The sequence below is a fragment of the Anthonomus grandis genome, chromosome 17 (assembly GCF_022605725.1).
Source record: "Anthonomus grandis grandis chromosome 17, icAntGran1.3, whole genome shotgun sequence".
Classification (NCBI taxonomy): domain Eukaryota; kingdom Metazoa; phylum Arthropoda; class Insecta; order Coleoptera; family Curculionidae; genus Anthonomus; species Anthonomus grandis.
Genome location: NC_065562.1, coordinates 16,920,468 through 16,933,142, shown reverse-complemented (window position 1 = coordinate 16,933,142; position 12,675 = coordinate 16,920,468). Strand labels below are relative to the sequence as shown.

The following is a 12,675-nucleotide window of genomic DNA, read 5'->3' as shown; positions in this document are numbered from 1 at the left end:
GTAAGGGCTCTGTTGATGAAAAACAATGTTTTTGCATAAAATATATATGCAATATTTAATTTAATAACACTGTTTATTTAAATTTGATGTAATTTTATATCTAAACATTTCGTATAAAAACAGTGTTATTAGATTGGATATTATGAACGAAAAACAGTGATTTTTCAAAAGAATTTTTTTATTGGGCAATTGTTTAGGGTGGGTGGGGGGGTGTAAGGGCTCTGTTGATGAAAAACAATGTTTTTGCATAAAATATATATGCAATATTTAATTTAATAACACTGTTTATTTAAATTTGATGTAATTTTATATCTAAACATTTCGTATAAAAACAGTGTTATTAGATTGGATATTATGATCGAAAAACAGTGATTTTTCAAAAGAATTTTTTATTGGGCAAATGTTTAGGGTGGGTGGGAGGTGTAAGGGCTGTGTTAATGAAAAACAATGTTTTTGCATAAAATATATATGCAATATTTAATTTAATAACACTGTTTATTTAAATTTGATGTAATTTTATATCTAAACATTTCGTATAAAAACAGTGTTATTAGATTGGATATTATGATCGAAAAACAGTGATTTTTCAAAAGAATTTTTTATTGGGCAAATGTTTAGGGTGGGTGGGGGGTGTAAGGGCTCTGTTGATGAAAAACAATGTTTTTGCATAAAATATATATGCAATATTTAATTTAATAACACTGTTTATTTAAATTTGATGTAATTTTATATCTAAACATTTCGTATAAACACAGCGTTATTAGATTGGATATTATGATCGAAAAACAGTGATTTTTCAAAAGAATTTTTTATTGGGCAAATGTTTAGGGTGGGTGGGGGGTGTAAGGGCTCTGTTGATGAAAAACAATGTTTTTGCATAAAATATATATGCAATATTTAATTTAATAACACTGTTTATTTAAATTTGATGTAATTTTATATCTAAACATTTCGTATAAAAACAGTGTTATTAGATTGGATATTATGATCGAAAAACAGTGATTTTTCAAAAGAATTTTTTTATTGGGCAAATGTTTAGGGTGGGTGGGGGGTGTAAGGGCTCTGTTGATGAAAAACAATGTTTTTGCATAAAAGCATAAAATATATATGCAATATTTAATTTAATAACACTGTTTATTTAAATTTGATGTAATTTTATATCTAAACATTTCGTATAAACACAGCGTTATTAGATTGGATATTATGATCGAAAAACAGTGATTTTTCAAAAGAATTTTTTATTGGGCAAATGTTTAGGGTGGGTGGGGGGTGTAAGGGCTCTGTTGATGAAAAACAATGTTTTTGCATAAAATATATATGCAATATTTAATTTAATAACACTGTTTATTTAAATTTGATGTAATTTTATATCTAAACATTTCGTATAAAAACAGTGTTATTAGATTGGATATTATGAACGAAAAACAGTGATTTTTCAAAAGAATTTTTTTATTGGGCAATTGTTTAGGGTGGGTGGGGGGTGTAAGGGCTCTGTTGATGAAAAACAATGTTTTTGCATAAAATATATATGCAATATTTAATTTAATAACACTGTTTATGTAAATTTGATGTAATTTTATATTTAAACATTTCGTATAAAAACAGCGTTATTAGATTGGATATTATGAACGAAAAACAGTGATTTTTCCAACAGAATTTTTTATTGGGCAAATGTTTGGGGTGGGTGGGGGGTGTAAGGGCTGTGTTGATGAAAAACAATGTTTTTGCATAAAATATTATATTGAGAAAATTTTCCCAAAAGGTTGGTTTTGTTTCGGCAAAACATTATCAACATATACAAAATTATTACTTTATTATTATTATTATGAAAATGTAAATACGTTAATTATTTTCCTAGTTATTGTACTGTTTTATACCGGAGTAATGTTAGCAACGGAACACCAGCAACGGCGGTTGCCGGCTCACGGTCGCGCGCGATGTCGAAGCGGCGCTTATGAAAATTGATAGTTTACTCAACACTTGCAAAACTTTAGATGCATTTTCTCGCAAAAAATTCCTCTTTATTAGTTTTGTTATGTCGGCACAATTAAAAAAATTATGTAAAATTTAATCGGAAAAAAATTATTTTAAACTCGATATAGGTCGTTTAAAAAGCAAAAAAAACACCGTACTTACTGGATATACCGTTTGAGAAAGTTGACCAATGTTAAAAATCTATAATTTGTTTACTATGATAAAAGAAGAGTCCAAATTCGGTATATTCGACATTTGAAGGGTAAAAAAGCACCATTGCTAGGAGTGAAAAAATATGATTTTTTAAGGGATTATACTACAATGTTTGTAGATACTTACTATAGATGCTTTTTGAAAAAGCCGACGTATTTTAAAAAACTAGAATTTTTTTACTATGATAAAAGAATAAACCAAATTCAGGATTTTCGACAATTTGGAGGGTAACAAAACACCGTTGCGTATAGGATTAATATTTTTATTTTAATTCAACATGTATAGTTATTTGAGTACTCTATAAGCTGTTTGAGTAACCCGACATAATTTAAAAAACTAGAGTTAATAACTAATAAGTTATTCCAACTGTGGGTGCGAAAAAGAGACAGCTGATGCAATTGCGTAATGTTTAAGGTTTAAGTCAATGCGTTTGTTGTTACACTAAAGGATGCCGACGCGGGTGTTCATTGGGTTTATTCTATAACTAATGCTTTATTATAACTTTTGTTTTTAATTTACGTAAATTTGTTTTGTTTTACTATTTACTCTACTATTTTTTAGTTATTAATTATTAATTTACCATATTTTTTTTAAAATTTTAATTTCTATTTGCTTCTCTTACTAATTCTTTTAATGAATTACACATGTCAGATACCTTTGTTAGTTTATTTAATAAAACAGAAAACGTTTCTAATATCTTATTACCTAGTGGTTTAATTACTATTGTTGCGAGAGGCCAAAGTCCTACAAAAAAAAAGGAAATTTTTATATAATAAGTGTAATGATTGTAAAGGTTCTTTTGAGATCACAATAACACAATTTAAAGCTAAATTGTGATCTTGGAACTGATATTGTTAAATTTATAGCTGACGCTCTCTACGCATATTACTTAAAAGAAAGAACTAAAAAAAGTTATAATACTTATTTGTTTTACGTAAAGTATCGCATCAAAAATACACATAGGAGTTTATGGTTATTGTGGCCATTATTATTGTGAAACTTTTAAACTTGCTTGTCATTTAAGAAAATACAAAGAAGAATGCTCGAATTATATTTCAAATGTGTTTAGTTCTAATTTTATAATTTTAAACATGCTGATTATTTGACTAAGCAAGTAAGGAACTGAAAGAACTTTATTAGGGACTCATTTTAGGGATAGGACTTCTTTATAAATAAAAATGAAAAATATTTTAAAACCTAATAATATTTTCAATTTGACAAGAAATTTGCAGGCAAATAAAAGTAATGGGGTCTCTAAAAATATTATCACAACTTAATCGCAAATCTGATAATCGGTTTGATGTTTCATGGGTACCATCATCTGGGGTATATTCAGTTTACTGGCAAACATCTTACTGTATATATTTTCAGCAAAAAACAAAATGACTTCTTAATATCCTCTATTCGGAAATCCAATAATAGAAAGGTCATTTAACATTTAGATGCCACTGGTAGTATTGTCCAACCTATCATGTTTCAGATAGCAAAGCGATTTTTTTTTTAAAACAGAATTTTGTTTTATGTGGTAGGAGTAAGAGTAGGGTTCGCTAAAGAGGGAAATGAATGCGGATCTCCAGTTTTTAAAATGATTTGATCCCAGCGTGATTATATAACAATTCAAACTGGCTCAATAAATTTACATTTTTTTTTGATAAATATAGCGGAAAATGGCCAATTTCTTATACGGTTTTAACTGATTTTTCTTTAACAGAAATTCATGCGGTATTTTTATTATTTAACGCAATAAGTTTATTACAATATATTAATGATTTTTGGTTTAATTATATATACATATGCAATATTTAATTTAACAACACTGTTTATTTAAATTTGAGGTAATTTTATATCTGAACATTTAGTAAAAAAACAGTGTTATTAGATTGGATATTATGAACGAAAAACAGTGATTGTCCAGAAGAATCTCATAGGTGTCAATTTTTTTAAATCCCGAAATGAACTCCTTTATATATGATATAAATACATTTTACAATTTAATAAATATAGCTTGACCATATACGGTTGATAAATATACCAAAACCAAAAATTTACTAAAAACTTCAAACCAATTTTTTTCAATCCTTTCCTAACGATTATTGTAATGGATATTGGGATAACAACTCATGGGATATTGAATTTATACACCACTGCATGAAAAAAATAAATAATTTAATAATATAAAAAATAAAAATAAAGCACTAAGCCTTGGTGAAACCTTTTTAATCTTAGGTCAAGTAGTGAAGTTCATTAAATGTAAGACACTAAATTAAGTAAGAATATTTACTTTATAACGCACAGTTGTTATGTTTAACAGTGAGACGTTAATAAACTATTTACTTGTAACCATTAAAATATTTACCTTGAAATTGTAATTTAATAGATCAATAAATCTGGTAGTTTTACCATAAATATATATTATATAAAAATACTGAACTAATTAATATAAAGTGGGATTTTCAATGTACTGGTACATACTTTTGTGGTTTATAAGGAATCCCAAGCGGTATAATGAAATGGATATTTAAATTGATTAATTCTGCTTTATACCCGAATAAATTTTTTTAAATGACTTTTTAGCGGTCTGTGCATTAAAACTAGTCTTATTCTAACAGGTTTACTAATACAATCAATCTAAACGTTTTTCTATGTCGTCTAAGCTTTTTTTAACACAATAATTATGAATTTATGTATTGAGTCCTTGGATTGGAAAATACTGTCTAAAATATAATAAAATAATGATGAATTTGTCAATGAATTTGTGGCCCAACTGAATGAAATTTAAAAAATAAGAAAATTTTACCTAGAATTTAAAAGGGAATTGATAAATCTGAAAACAGTTTGAATAAAAAATCATAAATTACTGTTGTATTCATAACAATTTTATTACCTGTTGACTTAATTTTAAGGAATACCGGACATTTAATTAATTATTTAATTCATTAATAATTCTTTGATTTTGAAAGCTGATTATTTAGAAATAATTTGTTTCTTGTTTTAGAGTTAATTAGTTATTTTATCATTCAATAGTATATATTATTATAGAATTACCCTATGCCTTGAATATCGTAAATATTTGGATATTTTATAATGGTGTATCATTAAATCCCAAAATAAAAACTCATGATCAGAGACTTTTGGACCTGGCAACGTACCACTATTTCTAACATTTATTTCTCTAGGAATAAGCATTAGGTCAGTTAGTGCTCATTAGGGTGAAATCATTCGTCTTAGTAGAGGGTTGCGAATATAATAAAGAATTTGAAGGTTCGCACTGTTGGGCGCCAAAATATATCCAACATGACAAATTATATTTAATTACTACTACTTTATAAATAAAAATATTTACGATGCCTTGTTAGACGTAATTGAAAATGTGCTATTATAAATAATTATTTAAAAAAAAATAAAAACAACTGGTATACTATAATCGACATAGGTATCAATCGGCTCCTTAGGATGAAATAATAAGGTTTGCAAACAGAATAAAGTTTGGTTCACACTGTTGGGCGCCAAAATATATCTATTGCGACAATTATGATTTTAAGTTAATACTATTTTAAAACAATTTTTTAAAAAAAATAAGCCATTAATGTCTCTCGTGACTTTTTGAAATTTTCGATATTTACGGAGAAAAACCGACACATAATTGGACTTTTTACATTAAAACCCCAATATCTCGACAACAAAATGAGATAGACACTTCGCGTTTTTGGAATCGATAAATCAAAGTGCAATATTTTGAAATGATAATAAGAGGTACGGATACGGGGTTTGATACTTAATAAGGGAGAAAAAGCCTCTCCGTACTTTAAGGACCATCGACCTGCCGTAATCCTATAAAAAGCCGCCGACATCGATACGAGGAATCAGATCCCGTCTGCCAGACCGTGAGTAAACCAATATTTATTGAGGCGTAAATATCCCGATCGGATGGGAGCACTGAAAGTTACTAAAAATCGACGAATCCCTCCGGGTATTGTGGGAATTTGTTTCGGTTTTTTCTGGATAATAAAAAATAGCCAGAATAAATGGAATTCTTATTCTTAGTCCCCTTGACCACCTTCAATTGAGTTTTGAGGCTTAATTTTGGACTTCCAATTGACCGATTTCGAGCCAAAAACTAAGTTCTTAGGGACAATTAGGTATTAGGTAATTTTGACCTTTGCTTTCAAAAAAATAATGGTTGGTAGACATTTAGATAAATTTTATTTTTTTACTGGTCAGTTTGAACCATAAATTAGGATTTTTAATTAAAACGACCCTTAAACTGCCCTTTTTTTTAAATATAGATTTTAAATGTGAATTCTACATCCCTAGAAAGAGCCAGTTTTCAAAAATCGACTTGATTTTTGAAAATGTTGACCTTAAATTTGGATTGATTGCCAAATCCTAACATTATTAATTAAAAAATAAAACTTATGATTCCAAGCTCTTGATTTTTCAGTTCAGGGAACAATATGTACAAAAATTAGTACACCTAGAAGACCTTACTTGGTTTTCTTTTCAAATATCTGTACAATTTAAAGCAAATATTTCTACAAAATGTATTAAAATTCGTATATTATGGCTTTTCTTACGAAATATACAATAATAAATACAAAACTACGAATTTTGATTTACTTCTTAAAAATTTTACTTGTTTAAGAATATATTGTAACAAAAGCTTCATTCAAAAAAGTCTTATTAATATTTATAAAATTTTCATGCCTCTTCAAAAGGTAAATATGTACAAAAATTATTACATAAAAATCTATTAAGATATTTTTATTGTTTCTACAATCAAAAGGCTGGCTTAAACTCAAATTTCTCCAAGACTACTCAACATTTTTTAATGCAACAAATTTCTCTGGATTCAGAGTTAAATTCTCTGGAAATATTAACTTAGGTCCAAAAACATCTAAACAAAATTTACCACGTTATCCAGAGTTAAACCAAGTAGTGAACCCTGAGGTCTATTAAACCGACTTTTTGTCTCTTAAACTCAAATTTCTCAAAAACTACTCAACATTTTTTAAAAGAATAAATTTCTCTGGATTCAGAATTAAATTCTCTGGAAATATTAATTTAAGTCCAAAAACATCTAACCAAAATTTACCTAGTTATCCAGAGTTAAACCAAGAAGTGAACCCTGAGGTCTATTAAACCGACTTTCTGTCCCTTAAACTCAAATTTCTCAAAAAGTACTCAACATTTTTTAATGAAATAAATTGCTCTGGATTCAGAATTAAATTCCCTGGAAATATTAATTGAGGTCCAAAAACATCTAACCAAAATTTACCACGTTATCCAGAGTTAAACCAAGTAGTGAACCCTGAGGTCTATTAAACCAACTTTCTGTCCCTTAAACTCAAATTTCTCAAAAACTACTTAACATTTTTTAATAAAATAAATTGCTCTGGATTCAGAATTAAATTCTCTAAAAATATTAATTTGAGTCCAAAAACATCTAACCAAAATTTACCACGTTATCCAGAGTTGAACCAAGTAGTGAACCCTGAGGTCTATTAAACCGACTTTCTGTCCCTTAAACTCAAATTTCTCAAAAACTACTCAACATTTTTTAATAAAATAAATTGCTCTGGATTCAGAATTAAATTCTCTGAAAATATTAATTTAGGTCCAAAAACATCTAACCAAAATTTACCAAGTTATCCAGAGTTAAACCAAGTGGTTATCCCTAAGGTTCCTTACACCAACTTTTTGCCTTTAAACTCGATTTTCTCAAAAACTACCGAAAGTAATTTAATAAAATAAATTCTGTGGAACTGCTTTCCTGTTTTAAAATATTGTACCATTTTAATAGTACGATGTATGAAAATTAGTACAAATAATAATGCATTCATCGTTTTAACTATTGTACAAAATATCCAAGAATTAGTACCAAAATGCCGAATATCAACATGCATGATTTCTTTGTTAATTAAAAAGTCATAAAACCTTTGTATGAATTTTATGAAATATTTGTACAAAATGCATTAAAATTTGTGTATTATGTATTCATTATTAGTACAAAGGTCTTACAAAATGTACATGAAAAATTTGACCATTTTGAAAATTTGTACACATATTCTCTACATAATTTGGTTACGTTGACTCTAAATTTTGATTTTTTGACGTATTATCGTACATTTTTGAAAATTTTGACTTTTACACTTTTTCGAAAAAAAATACTTTTGTACATAATATGATTTTTTTTACCATTTTTGGTTTTTTTGTCCTTAAAAACCATGACGAAATTTTTTTTCCACATTTTTTTACCGAAAGTAAACCAATTAATTTTTCAAAAAATCTCACAAATATTTAAATTTTGATGCTATAAAAAAATAAAAAAGGACTTTTAAAAAAATTCCCAAGTTTCCCTTTCATTAATAAAAAAAAATTATTAACAATATCACCCCAATTACCCCTTTTTCACCTTAAAAACCATAGCACTTATAATATAACTTTATTGAAATTCCACGGAGGATCAGAACATCCGGCCAAAGCAATACGTGACATATCTCGACCCTATTACACGTCCATTCGATAAAAATACGGACATTTTTGCCGCATTTTCCAACCGACCCAATTTCACTTAAAAATACACGTAAAAACGGCCCTCAAATAAACAGAATAACAAATTCATATTTGTGTAACATCCAAACAGCCGTGTGTGCTTTCCACCTTAAAAAAAGAAAATTCGTAAATTTTTAGCGTGCTAATATGTGACTCTTTTACAAGCAATAAGCTTAACTCACTTTTACGCCTTCGATATTTAAACCCTAAAAAGACACTTTATCTATAATTGAACATTACATAAAAAAATTCCCACTTACTTCCACCGTATCGGACTATGGCCGCCCTTTTCCTTAAGAACTTATACTCCATCCTATAGTCGAAATTGTAACCGTTTTCCACTTTGGACAATTTGTACAGGTTCACGTGAATGGTGATGGATTTCGTTTCGCTGTAGTAAACAACCGGACCCCACGAGGTCCCACACCATGACCCACCCACCTGGAAATATCCAAAGAAATGGTGAATTTCCCTTCTAAATCATCCCCCTTTTGTTATTGACTTAAGGGAGATTTATAGGCGAAATCTAGAGGTAATCAATTGGAATCTGTTGGACCAGTGGGTTTTGGGAAAAAGTGGGAAATTTGTCAACGAGTTTTTTCATAGAAGTTTGAGTTATGTGAGTAATTATGCATATACGAGGTCTGTTCATTTATGCATAATTTAAATGGATGCAAGGTCTGTTTTAGTTTTTTTATAATTTTCCAAGAAAATTCACAGAATTGAGAGTATTTAGTATGTTAGGAAATTTTGATTAGGAATAAAAAATTGTTAAATTTTTGCACTTTTTAATATTGATATTCCAAAAGTGATAAAATTAAATTTTGATTTGTAAAAAAACGATTTAAAGCCATTTTTTGAATATTCAACCCTGGAATTTTTAATAGTTTCAACCATTTTGTTATTTCAATTTAAAGTTGAATTTCCATTACATTACGTTCCCTTTTTACGATTTTTGTGCATAATCTAAATGGATGTGACGCTCTTTTTGATATATTTTCATATATTTTAAATTAAACCATTTTGGTTCATAGGGTCTCGTCTTTGTTGCTCTTATGTAAATCTGCTCAAGTTGTAAATACACAAACAGTATATTGTGGTGCATAACTAAATTAGATACAACGTTCATTTTCATATTTAAATAAGTAAATTACAATTAAAAGTCATAATATTGGGTTTCTCGTAAAAAATATGATTTATGTGCATAATTTAATTTTGATTTTGAAGTCAGTTTTTGAAAATTCCTCCCTTGAATTTTCTATAATTTTAGTCATTTTAAATTTAAATTATGCTCCCTTTTTACAATTTTAGTGCATAATTTTAATGGATACGACGTCCTTTTTGATATAATTTAACAAAATTTAAATTGAACAACATCTTTGTTGTTCTTATGTAAATCTGCTTAAGAGCAATAAAAATGCACCTATAAAGAGACAGAATATTAAAAAAAGTGTTTTGTGGTGCATAACTAAATTGGTCATGACTGTTATTTTCATAATTAATTAAAAAATAAATAAATTACAATTGCTGGGTCTCTCTTGAGGAAAACTAATACGGATGCATATACTCAATGGATATGCACCAAAATGGTGAATTTCCCTTGTAAATCATCCCCCTTTTGTTATTGACTTAAGGGAAATTTATCCTGGGTAATAAAAGGTTTGTGTAGGAAAGTTGCGAAATTTAAGGGTCTGAATTGGAATCTGTTGGTCCAGTATGTTTTGGGAAAAATTGGGAAATTCGTCAACGAGTTCTTTCATAGAAGTTGGAGTAATGTGAGTAATTATGCGTATACGAGGTCTGTTTTGTTATGCATAATTTAAATGGATGCAGAGAAATTTATCGTGGGTTATAACTAAAGCATTTTGGTTCATAGCTTCGCGTCCTCGTTGCTCTTATATAAATCTGTTCAAGAGCAACAAAGTTGTAAATACACAAAAAGTATATTGTGGTGCATAACCAAATTAGATACAACGCTCATTTTCATATTTAATTAAGTAAATTGCAATTAAAAGTCATACTATTGGGTTTCTCATAAGAAATATGATTTATGTGCATTATTTAATTTTGATTTTGAATTAACAAATTTCAAAATCTTCTTTGGTTTTCCTTAAGTCAGTTTTTGAAAATTCGTGCCTTGAATTTTCAATAATTTTAGTCATTTTAAATTCAAATTATGTTCCCTTTTTACAATTTTCGTTCATAATTTTAATGGATACGACGTCCTTTTTGATATAATTTAACAAATTTTAAATTGAATAACATCTTTGTTGTTCAACTATAAAGAGACAGAATACAAAAAAACGTATTTTGTAGTGCATAACTAAATTGGATATGACTGTCATTTTTATAATTAATTTAAAAATAAATAAAATGCATTTGCTGGGTCTCTCTTGAGAAAAACCAATACGGATGCATATACTCAATGGATATGCACCACACATTTTCACAATTTTTCACTAGAAAACCATACCTGAGGTCGATTGGACTCCGTAATTTGTAAGGCACCATCTGGACACCCGTCGATTGTAAACGACACAAATCGACCCAGTGTAAAACTATCGAACGTAACCTGAAAATAAAAAAAAAATGAAACCATCATAAAATGGTAAATTTCCTTAATTTAAGGATGAAAATCGGATTAAAATTATCCTAATTCTCTGATTTTTTTTTAATTATTGACTTTTTTCCAGGGGGTTAAATCCTTATATCATCGATTTTGCCATTAAGTGAAATATAACGTTTTATCGTAGTTGTTAATCTCCACATGCTTGATCTGTTTTAAAGTCATTAAACCTCGACCCTAACGGGAAATCAATAGGGTTTGTACATATACATGTACTAGTACATAATGTTGTTTTTTTCTCTTCAAAATAGACGTTTTTTTTTAAATTTTGACGTGTATGTTTGATACAAGAATTTATTTGTTTAGGTGTAAAATAGGGTTTTTTCAAAGAGTTTTGGGAGAATAAAAGGGTGGTTAAAAAGGTTGAATGCTGGGGTGTTTGTGAGTCATTATATGGAAATTTATTATTTTGTACTGAAAAACGGTGAAAAATTTTAACATTTTTAAGTTTCTTGGGGTGCCCTGAACCATAGATAAAAAATGTTTTAAATTTGGAATTTTAAATTTTATTGCCTTGTAAATTATCAAAAATTGACTTCCATAAATTTTTGAAAATTTTATCTAAAAGTAAAATAATGGGGGTACACAGGATTTTTGAAAATTTTGACTAAAGATAAAAGAATGCCTTGAAACATTTTTTTGAACAGAACAAAAGTGTGTCACATTTGTAAACAAACATATAAAATAATTTTATTATATACAATACAAGAAATTTGTTAGACAATGCTTTATTTCGATACCAATATTCTAATATAAGAAGACGTATCTCACAAATTTCCGATTTTACGTTTTTTTACAAAAATGGTTTCAATTCACTATGTTCCTTCGAATTCTAATATATCGTAAAAATCATTTAACTAGAAATATTTGTTAGGCGCCTTTTCTAATATGTCGTAAATAAAACAGCTGATTTTTTTCTTTCTAATTGGTCGTATACCACAGTCGCTCCATGGTTTTACTAAGTGAGTGACTTTGTCTATACTTTGTTGCATTATTACAATTAAAAAGGGTATCTTAAGTGTCTATATTTTTAAAATGTCGAAGGTAAGTTACATTGTAATATCTATCATTTTCTTAATGCATTTACATTTATTTATACTATAAAATTATAGTAACAATATTTGCTTTTTAAATAATTAGGTTATTCTGAATAACCCATGTTGGATACGACATATTTATAAAAATTACTGTTTAATACGATGTAACGATACCATGTATTTTGTGGCTTAGGTCGTATTAGAGCTATAAATAAATGTATTTGTATGGGTTTATCTGAGCAAAATCTATAAGAATAATTTATAATTTAGGCA

The 12,675-nt window shown here is 28.0% G+C and overlaps 1 protein-coding gene across 1 annotated transcript in view; it reads right to left on the bottom strand.

Annotated features, from left to right (window-relative positions):
* Positions 1 to 12,675, bottom strand: part of LOC126746434 (uncharacterized) — a 74,304-nt gene that overhangs the window by 31,415 nt on the left and 30,214 nt on the right. The window contains exons 4-5 of the mRNA XM_050454686.1: positions 11,213 to 11,311; positions 9,000 to 9,180 (exon numbers count right to left, since the gene is read on the bottom strand). Of these exons, the coding sequence (XP_050310643.1) occupies positions 9,000 to 9,180; positions 11,213 to 11,311 (280 nt within the window). The remainder of the gene's footprint in view (positions 1 to 8,999; positions 9,181 to 11,212; positions 11,312 to 12,675) is intronic.